This window comes from Triturus cristatus, chromosome 10 (genome assembly GCF_964204655.1).
Source record: "Triturus cristatus chromosome 10, aTriCri1.1, whole genome shotgun sequence".
NCBI classification, from domain to species: domain Eukaryota; kingdom Metazoa; phylum Chordata; class Amphibia; order Caudata; family Salamandridae; genus Triturus; species Triturus cristatus.
In genome coordinates this window covers 157,673,090-157,695,123 of record NC_140593.1, presented here as the reverse complement: position 1 = coordinate 157,695,123, position 22,034 = coordinate 157,673,090, and the positions used below count along the sequence as shown (strand labels likewise).

The 22,034-nt window shown below is 44.6% G+C and overlaps 1 protein-coding gene across 2 annotated transcripts in view; it reads right to left on the bottom strand.

Annotated features, from left to right (window-relative positions):
• LOC146789129 (uncharacterized) overlaps positions 1-22,034 on the bottom strand; it is a 199,598-nt gene that overhangs the window by 116,165 nt on the left and 61,399 nt on the right. For both annotated transcript variants that reach the window (XM_085630701.1, XM_085630702.1), the window contains one exon: positions 5,376-5,580. In XM_085630701.1, coding sequence (XP_085486827.1) covers positions 5,376-5,494 — 119 coding nt within the window. In that variant the 5' untranslated portion in view covers positions 5,495-5,580. The remainder of the gene's footprint in view (positions 1-5,375; positions 5,581-22,034) is intronic.

Below are 22,034 nucleotides of genomic sequence, written 5' to 3'. Positions count from 1 at the left end.
GTCACGCCCCCCACCCCCCCCGCACTCGCAGGACGCCGGCAATGGTGGCCACTTCTGTATAGTTCTAAATAGGTCTCGCATTTGCGAGAGTTTGACCTATTGGCATTGTAAATGACAATGCCTTTTATTGATGTTTTGGTTTTTAAAATATGAATAAAAGGCATTGTCATTTACAGTGCCGATTGCTTAAACTCTCGCAAATGCGAGACCTATTGCATTGCAAATGCTTGTTCCCCCACATGGATTTGTTTTGTGATGCTGGTTACTTTGCCAGGGAGTGACTCCACGCCTTGCTCTAGGATTTTTTTGGGAGGGCCGTGAAGAAGCATGAGCGGGCCATGAAGATGAATGTGTACTGGCCAAAAAATACAAAAAAGTGTTTCATCGATCTTTTATTTTAAGTGTTGGCATCTATCCGCTTTTGACATTTTTAACAGAAGAATCAGCACCCAAGGTGCTACATACTTCACTTTCTCTGATGTGCTTCCGGCTTTGAAGAAGGGGAGGGACGGTGCTTGTCAGATCTTTAAGACTGCAGCATCCTCCCAGTCATGTGCAGTAACAAAAATGTTTCTGCCGACATACAGGGCCACTTAGCAGCTTTTCATGTTTGTAAAAAAACGTCTGCAGCTTTCTACTTTGCAAAGCATTGCAGTTTGAAGATGCGATGCATTGCAATATGCCCAGAATCATAATTCAGTTTTCAGGATATCAGTTCTGGTCATTTGTGCATCATAGTAGCTACTAAACTCTGGTGTCTTCACACCTCTCCCTAGGCTGAAAGTACCCTATATTGATAGTGCCGTTCATTAAAAAACGATAAGGGCGAGACACAGGACTGCACACCCCTGTGAAACACTAAGGTTGAAAACGCTTGCTTTTCAGTTCTGAATGGCCTTTGATGGGCAAGGGTATTCCTTGGGTGGGCCTGGCCTGCCCTCTAGAACCGGGCCTGAGTGACTCGCAACTCATTGGTCTAATCCTATGTTCTGCTTCATTGCTCTACTGCGTAATAGTGATAATGCACTTTTGTTTAGCACTTTATACCACACTTAAATAACAGGTGTTACTGTTAACCAGTGTAACGGTACTCAGTTTATCATCTTCGGAGCGGTGGGTTTGTGATTTTGGTGCAGAGGAGTGTTGCTGAGTAAGGCTGGAAGGAAGTAAGTAAGTTTTACACTTACGACCATCCCATACTTCTCATGTATACCACGATTCCTGCCCATTGTTTGTTAAGTGTATGCCTGTAGGTTTTCACACTAAGGGGTCTATTATGATGGCGGGCGGACTTTCCGTAACGGAATGCGGGATTGTCTGCCAGGGGTGCAGCGGTCCCGCACCTGCAATTATGATGCCACCTCCACCGTGGCAGTGGCATCCCCTATTCCCAGCATTGTGGCGGGCGGTGCTCACAGCACCGCCCGCCACAATGCTGGGAATGCACGTTGCACGCGGTGCCTCCCACTTTGTCCATGTCAATGCAGGGGCATGTGCACACCCCCCCCACATCCTGGGGGCCCGCTATGGGCCCGCAACAGCGAAGACCGCATGCCTTTCCATGGCGGCGTTGCCGACATGGAAGGGCTGCTTTCCGCTATCATCATAATATGGATGGCGTTATCTTGCAGACACCGCCACCATACTATGGATGTTTTCCGCCCAGTCGACGACGCGGAAAAGCGGCGGACGGTTTTTCAGTCCGCCACGGACCCCCCAGCCATCCTAATATGGCGGGGGGTCTTTGAGGTGTGGATGGCGGGCGGATCACCCCGCCGGGCCAGCGGAGACTACCGCCGGCCCGGCGGGGCCGATCCGCCCGCCATCCTAATAGGCCCCAAAAATGGGGACTTTCGTATGCTTTTAAGTTGTTGCAAGACAAAAAAAGTTCTCGAGCATCCACCTAATTTCAAAGTCTATTTGCAGCAGTAATACTCACAAGGAAATAATGTAGTGGCAGAGAAATACTGCCTGTTTCAATGGAATAACTACCGGAGTGTGCAGACTTAAGAAATGCAGTAACTCCATGAGCTACAGGTAGGCAAGAATTTGTACTACTCAAGCATTTCCGCGCCTACTTAAAACTACACTTACTTAAAGGGGTAACAGATCCAGGATAAGCAGCAGATTTCAGCTTTATTGAGCATTTATGTTACATTCTGTCTAGTGTGTCCTTTGTGTTTGCATACTAGTAAACACATCTCGTACAACTGGTTTGATGCAGCTTGAATGGGAAGCTATCTATGCCTTATCTAGTTCAAGCATATGGTCAGTGTGTGCCTCAGAGCTCAGTTAAACACAGTGGCCTAGCAAGGGCCCTAATGCAAGCAAGGAAAATGGCCACCATCCCCTGGTTTGGTAGCACAAACCGCCCTAATCGGGGCGCAAAGAGCCCCTCAAATCCCTTGGCAATGGTGCCACTACACCTCCTGCAATACTGATAGCTACGCCGCTGTTCAAAGAAATGAGTCCCCCGCATGCCATGTACGCATGTAGTATCTGTGTGTCTAACATAAAACATATACACTAAAAATATTCAACAACCTCAAGAATTTGATGCATATCCCTAAGGAAAGATAGGCAAAGCAAATAATGAAGATGCCAAGAGTATAACAAATTACCCTATCGTGCTCTATGCAAAGTATTTACCAGTTGACGGTGACAAGAATCACTCTGTCCCTTAGAAAGCCCGCGGCACTGGGGAATTCTATTGAGTCTGCCCTCTGAGACGCCTATAGTTCAAAGATTCCAAGCAATTGACAAATACAGCACGGTGTAAAATCTGTTTCAAATACTACAACTGAAACATTGATGGAGACATCTCTCCGAACAGTAGGAGCATTCTGGATGCTGTGCAGCGCCACCTTTACCCCTCCGTTCCAGGGGGTGGTCATAGCTGCTGGTGGAACACTTTACTGGAAGCTGTTGCAAAGGGAGGCAACGCTAAAGCATGGCCCGAAGCCTATAACATTCTGGACTACCATTTCCCAAATCAAGAACAAGGACAGTGGCAAGGATATTTGGGGAGTCTTATGAGTTTGTTGAAATCTTTTTAGAAGGTGGAACCTTAGGGTTGAACTCGAGCATTTGTCTGTATGTCCTTCACACTGCTGCCAGTACTGTGTTTTATTCTATGGAGCCCTGTAATCTGGTCCTTTTGTCCAATTCTTGAACTGAATTATAATACAGTGTGCAACACCAGCCCTAGACTAGAACTTTATATCATCGGTGTCACTGAGTCATCTGGTAACCTCAAAACGGGGCAATTTCCTGCAGTAACCAGCCCGCCTGGCTTCTGACGCGGCTGCACCCTCTCATGTGAGGTCTTTCATGCAAGATTAGCAACTGCAGGTACTGCGGGTGCGGTCTGTTACATTACCTCCTCGCCACAGTAATTAAACAATGAGTTTTAGTAAGGAGTAATGAAGATTAACAGTACGTAACCAGGGCATTCCATTCCACTTACATGGAATATTCTGCTAGTCCCCTCGCGACACGGGCTCATTCAGTATCTTTGCAAAGGTCTGACAATAAAACAGTACCCGTTTTTTTCATAATTTGATTCCTCCATTTTCCTTCTCTTCAAGGAATCTTGTTCTGATATTTAGCTCTGCTTACTCACGCCAGCTATAGGGTTACTTGATTTCGTTCTAAGTGATGACGCTATGCACTGCGTTGTTCTACCGTGCAACGCGCGGACACCCATTGGATTAAGTGCACTGTATAAAAATGTGAAAATGAATATGTCAAATTTCTCTCCTTTCTCACTCCCTCTTCTTTACTGCACAGCCTTCTGGTAACAGCTGTACATGCCATGCTGCAGCCTTGCCACCATGTGAGGGGTATGGGAGAAACCATACCTAGCGCGACTGTAATTATGTGGCAGTGGGGGACCCAATCACGCAAAATGATTAAATGACTAAATTATGAACAAGGCTCACTGTTTTCCGTTTTTACTGATTTTTACAGATAAATACAGACGGAAAAACATTTATTTTCTTGTCTGTATTTATTTTTAAAAGTTGATAAAAACGGAAATTGGGTGCTTTTTCAGTGATTCTAAATACACCTTGCCATAACTGCCAGGCCAATAACTGTGTGGATTGATAGATAAGGGGGGTTACAAAATAAAGGAATTTTAATAAAGAGGCTTAAACAGCCATAGCTTTGCACAAGGCTGATACTGAAATGTGCATATTTTCACATAGGTGCATTGGTTTATCTTCTGTGGGTGTTCATATCACTGACACCTGGCAGGCATTCAAGCATGACTGCATATTTATTAGTTAAATAAATGTGGAAATATACCAGTTTCAGCTTTACTTTTTTCACAAAACACATCATAAATATGGATAAATACAGATAAAGTTGACAAAAAATAAATATGGATAAATACCATAAAACCGGAAGCCCTATAAATTATGACGCAAGAGGCAAAATAGGCGGAATTTGTGTATCACTCATTTTCTTCAAAACAGCCATGCAGAACAGGAAAGTACATTTTGTATTTATTATGAACTTGCCACTCTAAGAAGTAACCTATGATTTGGGACATGGAATTTTCAAAAGAGATGCAATATACTTGTGATTCTCCTGGAGTCTGTGTGACCTGTTGAAACATCCACAGCTTTGAGAATAGTTTCTGCAATGTGAACCTCAATTTGTACTAATAGTTTTTTTAAAAAAATCATGACGAAGAAGGAATCATTATATCTACTCAGTTCTAATTACATTTAAGAAGTTACGGTTTTTGATTTCCACTGAAGACAAAATCCTTTCAGTCCATTAAATGGGGTGTTTGCACTATCTGGGCAACATTGTCACCACTGGCTAATTACAACAGTCAACAACTGAAGGTGACCAGCTCTCTTGTGGGAAATGTCTAGTGAAGCGCTGCAGCACGGTTGCAGCAATTTGAATGGCTTTTGATCGATTTGTTCTACAAACATTTTTGGGGTAAATTCTGTATATTATGCACCAAATTATGGATTATGTGGCAAGAGTGGTAAACTCATATGTATCTGTAAACATCATTGCCACACAATCACGTTTTTCCAGTGGCACTGATCATGACATACTGGCATAATATGGGACTTTCACACTGATGGTTACTTTACCAATGAGTATCTAGAGTTAATTGCCACATAATATTTTTGAGTACTAGAGCTGTTTAATGTAATTGGCAAACCACAGTTATTTTTGGATTAGCTGAGGTCCAAGCATGTCTTGACCACACATCTGACCAGGGGTGTGGTATTGCTTTTACGCTTTTTCTTCAAGATATCTGACTTTATGTCAAATACGAATTCCGTAAACCAGGATGGCAAAAATAACAATATTACAGCTGCAAGTGGACACCTGAAGCTTTCACTTACCTGTGGTCCTCCACCTCAGCCTGTCTCTCAGGAGCGAAGTCAGAGACAAGTCTTTCCATGGCGGTGAAATATTCGGGTTTCGACAGGTTTTGGAAGGGTACATACGTGCCAGGCTCCATGCCCTCCCCAGCTGCCACTCAGCGCTTCTCGCTGGCCGAGAACACAACTGGACGAAGCGCCACACGTCCGCGCCGCTGCCGAAAATCTGTTTGAAAAACGATTCACGGCTTAAATTGTACAATTGAGAAAAGCATAAATAAAACAAAGCAGACAAGTTATGCCTGGCAAAGATAAAAAAAAAAAATAACAAGAATAATAAATAAAAAATAGTGAAGGGAGATAGGCTCCGCTGGGCTTTAAACCCCGGGGCGTGCTCTCCAGGGGCCGCCCTGTCAGACCCAGCTTGGAGCGCGACCAGGAAGTCTGTTGTGCATTTTCTAGCGCTGTGAGAATGAGGAAGTCAGAGAGGCTGCCCCATCAGCTGCTGCTGCCACTGGCAACCGAGCTGCGCTTCACCCCTTCACCCCCAAGACGACAAAAATACTACTTGTGTGGAGGAGAAAGTGACGTCGGTCAGAAGGCGAGAGCAGAACCTCATGGAAACTCTACCCAGGCCTGTTGTTTACTTCACATAAAACGAGACGTAAATACACATTCTCGCAAACCCAAGCAGGAAGTGCGCGACTCGGGGAGCCAAAGGTCGTCACCCCTGGACGTCGTTGTTCACTCAGTAAGAGAAAACGATGACGCAATATCTACTTCCACGTGACGCAGGGAAACATTGGCCAATAGGTCATTTCAGTGGAAAACACATTTCTAATTCTGATCATCTGTGATTTTATTAGCTATAAATGTTCAATTGTTAAAGGTCATGAGGAGGGTTTCTGTTCCTCTTAGAGAACAAAGAATACACTTTAAAAGCAGTTATAGCGCAGGGACGGCTCAGCCGCATTTTGGCTAGGTTAGCTCTATAGAAATACTACATACATACATACATACATACATACATACATACATACATACAAGGAAAGCTGCCCCCTAGGTGAGATATCTTTTACCGCCCATCACTCCAAGCATTCTGGGGCATATTATCAAGACAGGCGATAAAATTATCGCCGCTTTAGCGACAGAAAACTGCCGCTAAAACGGCGATAATGGGCTTGATAATATGCTCTATGGAATTCCAATTGAAGCCCATGTTAGATGTGAAGGACATCTAACCAGAGCTTGAATTCCATAATGCGGCCAGCAGTGGATGAGTCAAGGAGTCACCTGACACCCGAACTCCATTGCAGGTGCCATCAGCGGCCGTTTATCCCTGCCTGACCCTGGAACTAGAACCAGGGCGGCTTTAGGGTGGTAGGACCGGGGCGGCCGCACTCGGATCCTACCTGCAGGGGGCACTGTCCTCAGGGAGGGCGCTGTGTTAGCAATAACTTAAGATTTAAAAACACCTGCGGCGGCAGAGTCCCTTGTGCGTCCTGCTTTAAGGCAGCAATAAAAATGTCAAGATAATTCTTGTGATTAATGTTCTTGTTAGAAAAAGAGATCAGAGGTTTGTCTACTGGCAGTTTTGACTCACCATAAAGTGGCCCAGATGCCTGCCGCAAAGAACATATATGTATGTTATGTTGATAGCTGAGTGGATTAGTGAAGCCATCCTTTACCAGGGCTTTATAACAAATGAAATGTATGTGAGAGAGGGGCTGTGGAGAGTTGAGGGCACTTTTGTTGGGTGTCAGTGAGCGAATCAGAGAAGGAGGTCATTGGGCCAGGGGGCGCCAAAAAAGATTGTCACACCGGGCACCAGCAGCACTAAAGCAGGCCCTGACCAGAACTGCGCATTAACAGAGTCCCAATAGCCACAGATTGGTATGGTAGAGTTCCCAGCCTTCAGAGCCTGCACCTAGAACAAGGCTATCCAGGGGCATCAAATATAGAGATAAAAGAGGGGCTGAGAGTAGTCAAGGTCCAGCACACACACTCACTCCCACGCCTATAATGGTAAAATTGCTCCTAAACTTAGAAACAGCTCAGTGTTTTGTTAATCATCAAAGGGAAACACCAGTCCATGTGCATGACGTCAACCACCGGGGCTGCACATGGCCAGCCCCAGGAGCTCTCCAAACCCAGTCATACTCGTCGGTGAATAATAGACTCCGTTGATGGAGTTGAAATCTATCAAGAGAATTGCATAATGTGGTTATGTTGATGAAGTTGGCGTACAATGCGTTTGGCGCCTAATGTGATACTGTGCATAATGTAGTTTATGTTACAGGCTGATGCTAAGAACAGTGATTCCCAGTTGTTGCAGGTTGTATGTTTATGATCTGCTGTACTTTTACTAAGTTCGCTTTGTGATGGTTCTGACAGTGGTCCAGGTGGCCCTGTCATGTGTACATAAACCCTTGTAAATATTGTCCAGTGCCAATTGGCACAGTGCATAATAGGTGCTTACTATTCTAATGTGCTAGGATAATACAAAGGCTATTTTTAAATAACCTTGTGTGGAGTTTCTTTTGTGGTGGGCCTGGGATGTTGTTGCTGGGTGCGTGCGCATATGCTTTACACATTGCCTCTGGGGTAAGCCTGACTGCTCGTGCCAAGCTACCAAGCGGGTGAGCAGGGGTTATCTTTGGCGTGTAACTTCCTTGCCCTGACTAGAGTGGTGGTTTCTGCCTGGCTTTAGCACACACCTTAGCCAGCCAAAAATCCCATTTCTAACACTCCGAAACTGAAAAAGAAAACCACACAATACCGATCGTTCTCTGGCAACGCTCCCAGGATGTGGAACGCTCTCCCTAGAGTCCTCAGATGCAACCCCTCCTTCTCCTGTTTCAAAAGGGACCTGAAAATTCATCTCCTTAACAAATACTTTCCTGACCAACGTCAACTAACCTAGACTTCAATATCCGAGTTTACTCATCTCTCTAGACATTCAAGGATAGTTGGTGACCGGACTATGTTAACCACCTTATCTTCCATGCTGTATTTGTTTTATCACTGGTTTGTTTCCTTACTGCCTGCCTACTGTGTAATGCACTTTCCGTCTGTTTTTTTCTTAACAGTATGTATGTAAAGCGCTCTGATACCTACGGGTCAAGCTAGCGCTATATAAAACTTTAAAAATAAATAAATAAATAAAAACCTTTGTTTCCCATGAGGGGACATCTCTTTAGTCTGCCAGCAGCAAAAACTCCATGAAGTCTCTGATATCTCAAATCCCAAACCTTGCGACTATTTAGATATATTAGGTGTATTTTCTGTCCAAGAAGTTAGCTTGATTGGATGGAGAACCACCAACTACAAAGTGACTAGTTTGCACTCCATGGGCCCATCAGGAAACTATGAAAATCCCTAGTGGTGCGTCGCAGCCTGTGGTATGTCAACATGTCTACGGATCCCTCCCAAGAATTCCTGGGATGATCTAAATTATTTATTTACAAATCACCCACATGCATATACATTTTCTTTTTTTGCAATGGCCCGTTTACTTCTGTGTCGCACTAAACACTCAGCCGCAGGGTTAGTGGACTGCGGGATGTGATGGGAATATATTGTGGTCACCCCACATAGCTCCATAGCACTTCCGGTCTTGACCATGCACCCACCAATCATCTCTCTGATCGGTCTGTGTGACTTTTGAAACAAAGCAGTGGAAGCACTGTGTTTGCAAGCCTTTTTTGAGGTCATAGGGTGGTGCATGCCAACTATTGTGGTGTGCAATTTGCGCCTGAGCGACCAAGCAGTATTGGGAGTGGCAAATCCGCCTATTCATTTTCTAATTGCATTTTTGGCCAGCTATCCCTTGGCTGCCCAACCGCCCATGCCACGTTGATCGCGAGTGTTCTCAATTAGTTAGTGGAGGGGAAAGGTTTTGGAAGAGATACAGTAGTTTTGGGAGCAGAGCCACCTTCATTACTGCCACTCTGCCAGCCACTGGCAAGGGTGCCAGATCCACCTCACTGTTAACAATGTTATATTGCGTAGGCCTTTGTCGTAGATTTCTTAAGGGATGGTGTCGATGTCCCATTGATATTGTATACCCAGGTATGTGATAGAGTCAGCCTGCGATGTTAGTGGAAATTCCAATGGCCAATGTGCGAACTATTGTTTCGAGGCATTATTAATTTTCACCAGTTGATCTGTAACCCACACCACCTGCCCACGGCTGTGATTTCTCTTTTGAGATGGTTTAAATTGGCGAATTAGTTTTTGACGAACAGGAGCATATCGTTTGCATACATTGACAGAAGGATTCTACAATCTCTATTCTACGGAGCAAATTTACTAATGTTTCACGCAGTGCGGGGTAGCAAGCAAAGTTGATGCGCTGCGTTGTGTGAAACGGAGAGAGCAGAAATGCGCCATTTCTTCCATATTAGCATGCCTCAAAATTCTCATTTTTGGGCTTAATCCTCTTCAATTCGCCCACCATGTCTTTGAGCATCGTAGTATGTACATTCCATCAACTTCAACGTCTGAGATCCTGCGTTCTGCCATGTCGATGCAGGAGTGCTGCTTATCCAATCTGTCTGCCATGTAGTCTAAGCTGCGGGCCAAGGAGTCTATTTTGGAATGATAAATGTGCTGCTAGATTTAATTTCTAGTTGCAGCTATTTTATGTCCATAGCAGAGCAAGTATCCTCCCTCAATCCTCTGTCAGACTCTCTGAAATCTTTGCGCTGTGAGGGCACCCATCTTCTGGCGGTCACACTCATTTGCGGGAATCAAATGGAAGCGGGTCTGGTGGGAATCTGCTCTGCCGATGGTGTTCGATGTGCAGAGATGACCCAGTGTCAGTTATTCTCCCACCGCCTTCAAATCAGCCATCAAGTTGTCCCTTGATAATCTCATGCATTGAGATGCATTCACGCGTGACCTTGTATATTTATCTTGATTGACAGCGCTTTCTAGGCCCAGCGGCAAATTAAAAGCAGTCGTGGAGTGAAAACTGATGGGGCCCCCTACAGAATGTGATGAGGGATCATAAATCTCCCATATCTCAAAAATATTAATTAGGCTTGGGCTGAATGGGGCCCCTCTTGAATGACTGTTGGCTCCCTGCTAGGTTGGGGGCCCACATGTATCGCAGAGGCTGCAGGGGCTTTGTTACGCCCCTGATTAAATGTTAATGCTATATGTTTTGGTAAAGCGCTCAAATGCCCTTGGGTGTCTTGGTGCTAGCTAGTCGCAGTCAGAGTAAAGTTTAACGTGGGGTTTAATAGGAGGAGAACAGCCATGTTTATAAAGACTTCCTAAAAAGCAGACAACTGGGCTGTGATCTGATTGACAATCGGAGAGCATTCCAGACCTTAGCGGCGTTCAGTAGAAAGCCTCTGCCACCCCAGGTGGCACGCTTAACTCACATCACTAAAATAGTTTTAGCCATGGCTGAGCATAGAGTTCTGGCTGGAACGTACCAGAAAAAATGTTTCTTGAAAGAAACCAAACCTTGGTCGTGCAGACCCTTGTGAACAATGCATAGACACTTAAAGAGTGTCCTCTGTCTAACTGGCAGCCAATGCAGTGTCCTAATGGAGCTTTCTGTTGAAAGATATTTGTGAATTTTCAAAATCAATCTGGCGGCTGCATTTTGCAATGTCTGAAGTTTGTTAAGAACATGCTGATGGGCATTCAAGAACAGCTTGTTGCTGTAGTCAATCTTAGCACTAAGGAGGTAACAACTGTTTTCTTGAGATTGTCGGGAATGAATGAGATGACCTTCTTGATCATCTTCAGAGCACAGTAGGCAGTAAAGGCGGCTGCCTTTACCTGTTCATGAAAGAACAGTCTATTGTTGACCAGACCGGCTGTCCTCAGTGTCTACCTTAACCTCAAGTTGATTATCATCCACGTATGAAGTTAACGAGAGACCAAAATATCTCATCAAGTCTGCCAGAGTAGTAACATAAATGTTAAATAAGGTGGGACTGAGTGAAGACCCCTGGGGGACCCTGCAAGGCATACTGTATATGTTGGATTTGAAAAAAAACTGCGGTTTGTCTCCTGTACCAGGTCTTGCTTTAACTTTTTTTTTTTTTTTTTTAAAGCGAAATTGTGACTCTTGCCCGAGCATTGTTTTTTTGTAGGAACTATAAGTGTCTCTTATATGGCTTTTTTTCTATTTGCACCCTATTTAGGTGGTTTGTCTAAACCATACATGGCTTCCTGATGAAGGTGCATCGCCGAAACGCTCGTAGGATTCAGATTTCCAACAGCCATGCCAATTATGATTATTGTTTAATGAAATGAAGTGAATTTTCCATTGTACAATCCATGTTTCCTCCTTTAAAAAAAACCAGATAATTGTTGTATGTGATCTTTGCATATAATATTGTGTATAAACGGACACTGTGTGAATGTATTAGCATTTTTGAATATTTACCGTAGGAATCATGGTTTGATAAAGATGTATAATGAATTAATGCATATTACCATTGTGAAAACGATGATACTATTTAGAGAGGATACATTTTTAATCTTCTTCCTCTCTTCTTTTATTCCCCAAAAAAGAATATTGTTTCTATATAAATAAAAAATATATTTTTGATATTTAACACATGGGTGTGTATATATTGCTTGTATAAAAAACTATTTAGGTCCACGTTTTATGCTTAAATTTCCTAAAGGTTTTTCTCACATGTGAAATTTATACCCTGATTTAGGAAATTCGTTCAGGGGTACCCCTTTTTTTGCATACGTTGGATTTGAACTCACCCAAACGGATGGACTGTTTCACCGCTGAGAAAAAAGAAAAGGCCCAATTTTCCCAGGTTTGACAGCAGTAGCCTAGCTTATTGGCTTCACACCCGCATGCCCAGCCGCAGTGCACCCTCACAGTCTTAAAACCATGCAGCGTGCATTCCTCATTTGCCAAGCTGAAGCACTCAGCATCTGGTATCACATCTGCCATGTCCCTAAATTGTACCAGAAGCCCTCTTTTAGACTTGTTGGGCGCCTTCTGATTTTGAATGGTTCGTTGTTACATCAGATGAAGTGGGGGAGGTCAGAGGACTGGCACCCCCCGGACCTGCACCGCCAGCAAACACAGCAGCACAGGAAGGGGAATCAGCCTTTACAAAGCTGCCTTTACTACACAATGTCTTTACCACACAGCCTTTACCATGCATCCCTTTTTCACACCGGTAGGTTTTTGTGCCACACATTGTAAGTATTGATAAGGTAATTATATATATTTGGTGGTTATAGTTAGGATCGTCTTTCCGGCGAAAATGCTTTTTTTGTGTTGCTAATAACTTTGGTGCAGTTTCACGAATCTTCACAAAACATTCAGAAAAGTCCTATTTTTTCCTAATTTGTGCATGGAAAGTTTCTGAATGATCCTTCAAGTGGGGGTGGGTTGAGAAAAAGTGGGGGGAGGTCCCAAAACACATTTTTTACATTCATTTTTCCATAGGTACTTTAGACCCGGCTAAAGCTCAAACGGCTGAACATATTAACACCAAATTTGGCAGAAAGCTAGATCTTGGTCCAGTGAGACTGACCTAAGGTAACTATAACGCACACTCCCGCCATGCACAGTATTCTCATCAATTATTTCACAGCAAATGTTTTAGTGATACTATCAATGATGTGATAGGAGATGTAATATGTGAGGTAATTAGCAGCGCATGGTGAGGGCGCGAGTTATGGTTACCTTAGGGCACGAGTTGTAGTTACTTGAGATAACTCTAACTATATCTGCTAAATTTCTATGGTTTTGTGGGTGTAAAAAGTGACCCTAACTATAACAGCCCTGTAACCTTTCGTTTTTTGTTTTTTTAAGGTTTTTTACATTTTATTTTCTAACTATAATGTCCCCATAACCTTTGATTTTCAGTGCCCTTCTAGTTTTATTTAATTACCTTATGTTATTCCAAACCCTGCAGCACATGGGTGGGGCACAGCGGCCAACCACCCGTAAGTACCAGACTCAACACCATGCACGGCTTTTGGCCGCAGCCAACCCCCCGCAGGCACGCAACCCCACCCTCAGGCAGTTTTCCTGCTCCCACCCTATGGGAGTGGACTTACTGTCTGCTCTCGCTTGGTGGGCACCTCTGGACATACGGAACCAGTGTTGGGGTGGCAAACACCAGGGCCATTGATGTCACACTGCCCAACTCCATTGATTTTGCAGGGCCTGCCCCAGGGAGGCGGTGTCCCTCGGGCCAAAAACGGCCTGGGAGGAGGGCTGCGTGGCCCCCTCCCCAATTAATATTTGGTCAAGCCCTTGGGAGGTGGTGATCCCTAGGGCCGTAAATGGACCATGGGGCGTATGGCCCCCCTCATCCTTTTTGTTAAATCGGGATGGCCCTGGGGAGGTGGTGGTCCCCGGGGCCATTAAGGACCCTCAAGGGGGGTCAACATGGCTCACTTCCACTGGTATTCAATTTTCCCGCCTTGCCCCAGGGAGGTGGCGGTCACTGGGGCCTTAAACGGTCTGGGGAGGGAGGGGCACATGACCCCCTCCTCCATTATATTATATTGGCCTGGCTCAAAATTAATATTTAAATTAGCCGGCGGGACCTGGCCTATTCAGGGGCTCAACTATAAACAAGCATAGGAGACCTGCTTGGTTATTTAAAAAAAAAAGAATTCACAAGATCCATAGATCTGCCATGATTTTCACAGGAACATTGAAAATAAATGTTTTGGGCCCTGGCAGGGTCCAAGGGGGACCCACCTCAAGGCCTAGGAGGTCAGGGTATTCCCACCCTGCCCCCTCCTCCCTTTTTTAACCCCTGTGGTGTGTGAGGGCAACAAGAGACAGGCCTGGTGACTGCTCTTAATGTAACTAGCTCTCTCGTATCTCTTACTTTGAGGAACAGTAACCCCCCTTTTTAGGTCTCGCCTGCGAACGCAGCGCGAAGCGCTGATTTCGGCGAGATCTATTGTTGCTGACTTGCCTCGGAAGTGGGACAGGAGATGTGCACGCGCAGGCTTTTGGCGGATTTGAGTTGGTGTACGCGCACGTACACCAACTCGCACGTGTGCACATCTCCAGTCCCCCTTCCGTCCACGCAAGCCAGCTGCATGCAGTAACTGAACAACAAACACACACACCAGCCCCCACGTTACAACTGAGCCCCACTCACCGGGCTCTTCTGTGGCTGCTACAGGCTCCGTCTCAGGACTCCCCTGGTCTAATCTCCGCCTCACATGACCTGGAACACGCGGGGCTTCCCTCACTCATGGGAGCCCCGCACTTGCATCGGAGGCCTCTGCTGCCACTTCCGACCCAGGGCTTCTCATTACTTCTGCCGCCACCGCGGGGCTCTCCCTCAGGCATGGGAGCCCCGCGTCACCACTTCTCCTCTCGGACAGCCACTCCGTGCGCGCGGGCTTCCCGCGGAAGGCGGAAGTCCCGCCCCACGACAGGCATGACGCTGCCTGACTTCCGGTTTTCGCGCCGAATCGGGCCGGCGGCGGTGATACCTTCACTCCAGATTCAGCCAGCAGGGTTAACTATTGTAGGGTGATATCGCGAATACAGACGTACTGCTGTGGCAGAGTGATTTGTGTACAGTAAGTTTATTTTTTTTTAATATATTATTGGCAAGAAGTAGCACACTGCGTGTGACGTACCTGCAGGTACGTTCTATATTTCGAATAGAAGACACTCTGTAGTATCGTAAACATTCTGGCAATCTGTCCATTATCCCCGGAGAATTACATTTCGGCTTAACAATGAGTCGACAAAATCCGAGCACAGAACACCACGCATGATGGTTAAGCTCTCTGAGAGCGTATGTGTTTTTCAGCTGTCTTCTTCATGTACTTTGTGCTCCTCTGCGCACCCGTGTGTTTCTCGCCTTGCTCTCCATCCCCCAGCTGCCATTCTTGCTTATTCCCTCTCACTCACCTACCGTTACCTTTCTTGCTACCCTGCCCCCCTGCGTTGGCCATGTGCTTCCCCATCATCACCTGCCTGCCTTCCCGCATGCCCTCTATCGTACTTGTGCTTACCTATCAACGTTCGCTTTTCGTGTGCTTTCCCCATCCTCAGTTGTCCATGTGCGTCCCCATTATTGTCTCTCACGTGTCCTAGTCTTACTTACACACATCCTTCTCTCCCACCCTCCTGCCTCCTTTTTGCCTTGTTTTTTTTGGCAGTGAAGAGGCCCCGGCGACTGCCACGTTTTATCTGTTTACGCACGCAAGGGCGAACGTTAAAGGGAAGGATAGGAAGTGCTTTTTTGCAGGCTCTGGCCAAGCTCGTGCCAGCGACAGGACCCGTGCAACAGGTGATCTCTCCGCGCTCGAGGGTGGCAGTGCAACACGCGTCTTGTGGTGTTTGTTAATACAAATAAGCTGCTGAGCCGAACTGTAATGAAGCAGATGTCAATGGGATTCGCGCAATTATGTGTTGTGTGTAGCGCTGTATGGAAGCCGTTTTAAATGCTATTCCGAAAAAATCATCGACCCACCAAGCAATCTAGGCCTTTTGTTTTTTTGCATATTTATATAGCGCGAACTCGACCCAAAGGTATCGGAGCGCTTTACACGAGCACCGTATTTACACTGGCACAGGGAGATTAAGTGTTTTGCCCAGAATCGCAGGATGTGGATGCAACCCCGAGGCTGGAACCCTTGTTTCCAGCACCAAAGTTGGCAGTCTAGCCGACGGACCACATCCTCTCCCCTGATAGTTTTACTTTGCACCGCTCTGTGAGTCACCTGTTACTGTTGTAATGCAACCCATTGCAATATTACAGACACACTACACATCACAACAGGTGTATATTGTGTTAAAAAAGCTCTTTTATTTAAGTCAGTAGTCTTGATATCAGCACTGGAAGAATGAAAGGATGAATAGGCATAACGCTTTGCAGAGAAACAAACTTATTACTAAGGTGCTGATTTACAATTGTGCAGACAGCGTACTCTGTCACAGATGTGGCGGAATACCCTGTCCCCCAAAGCCTTGCCCCTTCCACCTTATTTAGACTTGGGTAGACTATCAGCTTCCGTTGACGGAGCCGCTGTAGGCTCAATCGATGGAAAGCTTCCGCCGACGGCCTGATGGAGAAGGGGCCATTAGAGGAAAGACTTTCTACCCCTCTCCTTATTAAAGGTAAATCCTGCTGGTGAAGGACGAATAAAATAACAAGCATTTGCAATGAAATAGGTCTCGTAATTACGCGAGTTTGAGCTATTGGCATTATAAATGACAATGCCTTTTATTTTTGTGTCTGTTTGTAAAACATAAATAAAAGGCATTGTTATTTACAATGCCAATAGCTCAAACTTGCGTAAATGCGAGACCTATTGCATTGCAAATGCTTGTTTTATTTTAGTTTTGGAGCATGGGTGCTGGACCTTTATCTGCTCCCTCTCCCTCCCTCTTTTTCTCTTGACAGTATGTAAATTACAAAGACAGATGGATGCCCATGGCAGATTAGTTTGAAGGACTGCACTTTCTACTCTGGGTGAGAGTCTGATGTTGAAAAATAAGTCACATCCCCAAAAAGGAGCACCAGTGTTTACCACCTGTAGTCTTAAGCCCCGCATTTGTCCCTATTTAGTCCTAAAGGGACACACACGATTTTCCTTTAATCCAAAGTCTAGTGGTTGTCAGCCATTGAGCGTGGTCAGGACCCTGCCACCTTGACAGTTGTGGTTAAATCTCTAGCTCTTGTATTTAGAGAGATACTGGCTTTAAGATAGTGATTGGCTCCTGGCCAAAAACTCTAGTTGTTCATTTCATGAGTTGGAAGCCATGGTGCAGCAGGTATCCCCAGTTACTTTGGTGCCTCCGCCCAGCCTGGATCAAGACAGAGGATCCAAAGGTTTTCCATTCTCAAGGTACACTTTTGGTGGACCTCTAACAATTTTCATAGGAGATCTTTGCATTTTGTGCACGGACTCCCTGACGACTGATAGCCAGAGTAAACAAACCTGAGATTTTGGAAAATTGGCGTTGGCACCCTAAATCTTCACGATTGGCATTGGATGGGACTTCAGTTTTCATTTTGGGCCTGTGGTTTGGATTGAGGGATTTTTGTACTTTGTGGCTGGAAAATCAGCACCAGGTTATGAAGCCACCAAGTCCATGTCCATGTCCACAGAAAAACTATATTAGAGAGCATACATATCATTAGCTACTGTGTAATTGTGTGAATCATCTTCTTGACTGCCCCATTAGCCAAGACTGTGTAAACACATTAGACCTGTCTCTGAACCTCAACTCTTTAACCTAGCTTAGTCAAAATGGTTCAACAGTTCACCCATTCTGCCCTATTTTACTAAACTATATCTAAAGGCCTGTTCTTGTTATAAGTGAGACTGTGAGTGCACATTCAGTTTATTTTTTGCTATTTTGGGTGTTAAACTGCATAACATGTGAGGGTTTTGTCCAAACGCAATGCCAAAATTAGATGTTTGTCACCAGCAGGTCCCGCCATGGATTCTAGTCATCATTTTGCTGAATTCCTTTTCCCAATAAATATTCCTGCATCCAATTTCTTGCTTCTTGACAATTTCAATATTTGGTGGGTGGCACTGCTCTACTTGCCACTAAATCTCCAGCGTAAATTACTTCCCACTGCTCACTTCACCGAGCATACGCTCAATTTAATAGTTACTTCCTCTGGCTTTGCCTCAGAACCTAATTTTCTTTCTCTCATCTGGACAGGTCACTCTCCAGTCCACTATCCTGTCCATCTTCTCAGTAGCCCTTCCACTGAACCAATCCCTATTAACAGGAGATAAGACCATCAATCTCCTTTTCTCTATAGCTGAATATCAGAATACTCCTCACCAGGGTTTGGAAAGGGCTCTCTTTAACATCTGGGTCATGAGATCTCTGGACACTATTGACCCAGTCAAAAAGGGCACGCATACTCATTCTCGGCCATGTTCTCCTTTGTGGACACCATGTCCCAGATTTGCTAAACTTAGATGAAATGCAACAAGAGAAGTTGCTGGGCTACTTTGCATCAAAGGGAGAGAGATAAGAAATGCACCGTATCTACTAAGTTCTGCTTTCGTGCAGCACTGGCACACTTCTGGGTGGCTAGCATCAGCACAAACACCCTTGCGCCAGTACACAAGTGTGCCTGCGCTGTAGTCAGAATAACTTTTGTGCAGGAAGGGATAACTTCCTGATCAAAAATTATTCTTAGAAGCGTATTCCTCTTTGCATGTGTGTTGCAGAATGGACAAATATGGATATTTCTCCTCATTATGCCAGTCACAGGCAGATGCAGCATTTTGGGTCAAACCCATGTCTACAAAATCAATGGTTGGATACACAGGAATGCCCATGCACCACACATGGAATACCTACTTGATGCAAAGTATCCATAAGCTGCTTTGCGTTAATTTGTTTATTAAAAAGCCACACAAATCGGGTTTTGTGTGGCATAGTAAATATCAGAATACATTTTGTGTTGGGGCTGTGCTAAAAAAGTGACGATACCAAGACGTAAAATCTTAGCAAATCGGATCCCAGATGTAGACATTCCTAAACTTGCATGCAAAACTGTGGAAAGCACCTTACATCTAATTTACTTCCATTTCTCCTGGAGTGCATCCTGGCAGGTGTCAGAGATCACAAAAACCAACACAAGCTTTCCTGATTACTATATTAATCAAATCTCTTACACAACAAAACACCAACATGGAATCTTCCAGATTGATAAAATTATCTCTCACCTAAATGGTGTGTCCCAACAATTACACTATCAGCCATCATCTGTACTTCTTTGTCTGACTCATTATACAATCGACTATATTCTGGCCTTTTTCACCCTGGATAAGCCTGATCTAACTTATTTTCCCTCTTTCACTGCGGCATCTCAACTTACTCAGTTCCAGCCTCTCTGTGATTGACACTAGAACTGTTATGTGCACTGTTAAGACTAGGTCCCATGGACCTCTGTTCGCTGAAATCTTACATCTTGTTTCATACGTTATTGCCCCTGTTCTTGGTGACATATGCAAGGTATCAGTTAGTTCATCAACTGTCCCCGCTTCCTGGAGAATCTGCCCTCATGCGATATGCCTATCTTTTTATGTGTGGAGTTCTCCGCAGTCGTAAACTTACTATTAACTGAAACAAACCAAAAGTGTAAGTTTACCTTTGTGAAATAAACCCACAATGTTTGAGGTCCACATGCATTCAATGTTAGTTGTGATGATGGCGACTTCTTCAGAATTATACTTTTTAAGTGAAGAGGTGATATGCAAAAGGTGACGCATGACTAGGTGAGTCTCTGAGGGTCCATAATATTATTGTATTCTTCAATTGAACAGAGAGCATCAATGATTACAAAAAACAAGACACAACTATTTTGTCACCACCCGCAATGTAAACATGAAAATGTAAACATCAGCGAAATGTAAGCATACACAAAATACCGAAGGCTGATCCATAATGTGATTGACACCTCGATGATGCAATGGTTATAGGAGCAATGTGCAAACAAGCCAATCACTGAAGGGGGTCACCCAAACACACGTTTTAGGTATTTCTTTTTGGGTTCGTTGGTACTGATGTCTGGAGATCTGGTAATAGTTAACGCTTTCAAGCCCCACCTGATAAACATAGGCCATGCCTGCACAAGATTTATAAGGAAATGAAAGGACTTGGGGGCACAAGCCAACATTCTGCTTATTGCATGTGGTCTCACATAAACCATTAAGTACACATATCCTCAAACAAGCCTATAAATCACTGACAGTACTGCAGAGGGGGTGTTTTAAAGACAAAGCGGTGTCTCTCTTGATTTGCTGAGACTAGGCGGGATACATAATTCAATCACTTTCTCTTGTTTTTAACGTGTTAGCGTCTTTTCAATGGAAAGAGAGAGTCACTGTTATTCATAAAGCGCATTTCTGTCCATAGTGGGCCACAAATCGCTGATGATTCACTGTGACATTTGAATGAATTACCAATAAGAAACCCACGTGCTTGCTCGACTATTTTTTTGCGTGTGGGTTAGCGTGGGCGTGCAATGTGCCATGAAGCTTATGGGGGCCAAGTTCACAAAAAATGACTACTTTTATGAGTCATAGGCTTAAGCGTGCACGATATAAAAAACGACTTTAGGAATTCAGAGGTTTGTAAAAAAATTAATTGATATCCAGTTAAATTGTCGATTTCTCAACCTATGCCAAACCTTGCATCAATGTATATTTGCCAACAGATATTCTGCCGTATTTTTAGTTTGCTTTAGTGTGAATGTACCAGAATCCTTTTACGTTTTTATATTAATAGAAAATACTTCATTTGTATATCCTGAAAATATGGGGGTGCTTTGGTCATGTCCACACCCAATTTACTTATTCGCCCCAGAGTGTTTTACATAGAAGTTAAATGTCCAAACTGGATGTGAGAATCCATTTGAAATGTGTTTCAGCCCAGACTGCAATGTATGGATGCAGTTTGATTTTGAAAACACGAAGGAGGGTTAATGTATGACTCCATGTCAGGAGAACACACGTGTTCCAGCTCTGTGGTTTATTTTACGCTTGCAAGGATGGTTGCCTCTTCCTGCGCCTCGCCTCGCCTCAACGCCACTCGTCTGAGGGGTTCTTTCGACATTTGCACTCTAGCACCTTCCTTCTTCAGGCAGTTGACAGGTGCATGGAGTGCGTGTGACGTCACTTCCGCTTCCACCAACACCCGGAAGTTCAGGGCTGTAAAAAAGGGCCATGTATAAAGGCATCTCCCCTGCAGAACGCAGCAGTGGGACCAGTAAGTACGCAGAGGGTAAAACGAAAAGGACAGTATTTGTTTACCCCTTGTTAGAATGCCAGAGCATCTGGGATGTTGAGGGATTGATGTAGAATGTTGCAAACACTACTGCCCTACACTGGACTCTTCGCCTGCCTTTTTATTCATACTTCTTAATTTTCACATTTTCTTACATAGACGTGTCTGCCGCACGTTTCCACTCACGGACTAGACCAAAAAATCCAAGCCCCGGCTATCCAAAACCTCACTTTTACTCCACGACTAATTACACTACATTTAAATGTGGCCATATCAACTGCAGGTGAGCAGTAGGTAACGCCCATACCTACATGACCTCATCATAGTCGACTCCCTAGATGGTCTTGACTTTCCGTAGCAAACATCTCGTCCTCCTCATATAACCCTGGGCTTTTTTTAAAGGTTTTCGTATGCAATTTGCCCACCCGTGTCAGCTGAGGCGGCATTGCCTGATGTAGAAGAGGAGTATATGAATGGACACCCTTGAACTTAAGGCACCTCTTTACTCGAGACAGAATGGTACCTACTAAAATTCTCACTGTTTCCTAAGTATGGATTACAGTTCTGGTCTCGTCAGCCTTTCTTCAAAGACCTTGTAAATGTAGCTCCCGATCTCTGCCGCCACGGCTCCTCAGATCTCTTTCTTGGAGACATCAACATCCAAGTAGACAACCCGGGCAGAAGATTCACCGTGGCCTTACAGGAATCTTGCAAGCGTGAAATGTGTTACTCACCCCAACGACTCATCCCTTACTCTGGACTTTACAGAGACTTTCAAATCATATTTGAAAATACTCTCCCAGTAATCTGCTCAAACCACTCTTTAGTTCAGTTAAGTGTCTTCACTAACTCACTTCTGAAGACAAATAGACAAGCTGGAGTGGTTAAATATTGTGGATTGCTTTTAAAAAAAATCTGACTTCAGAGAGACTAGA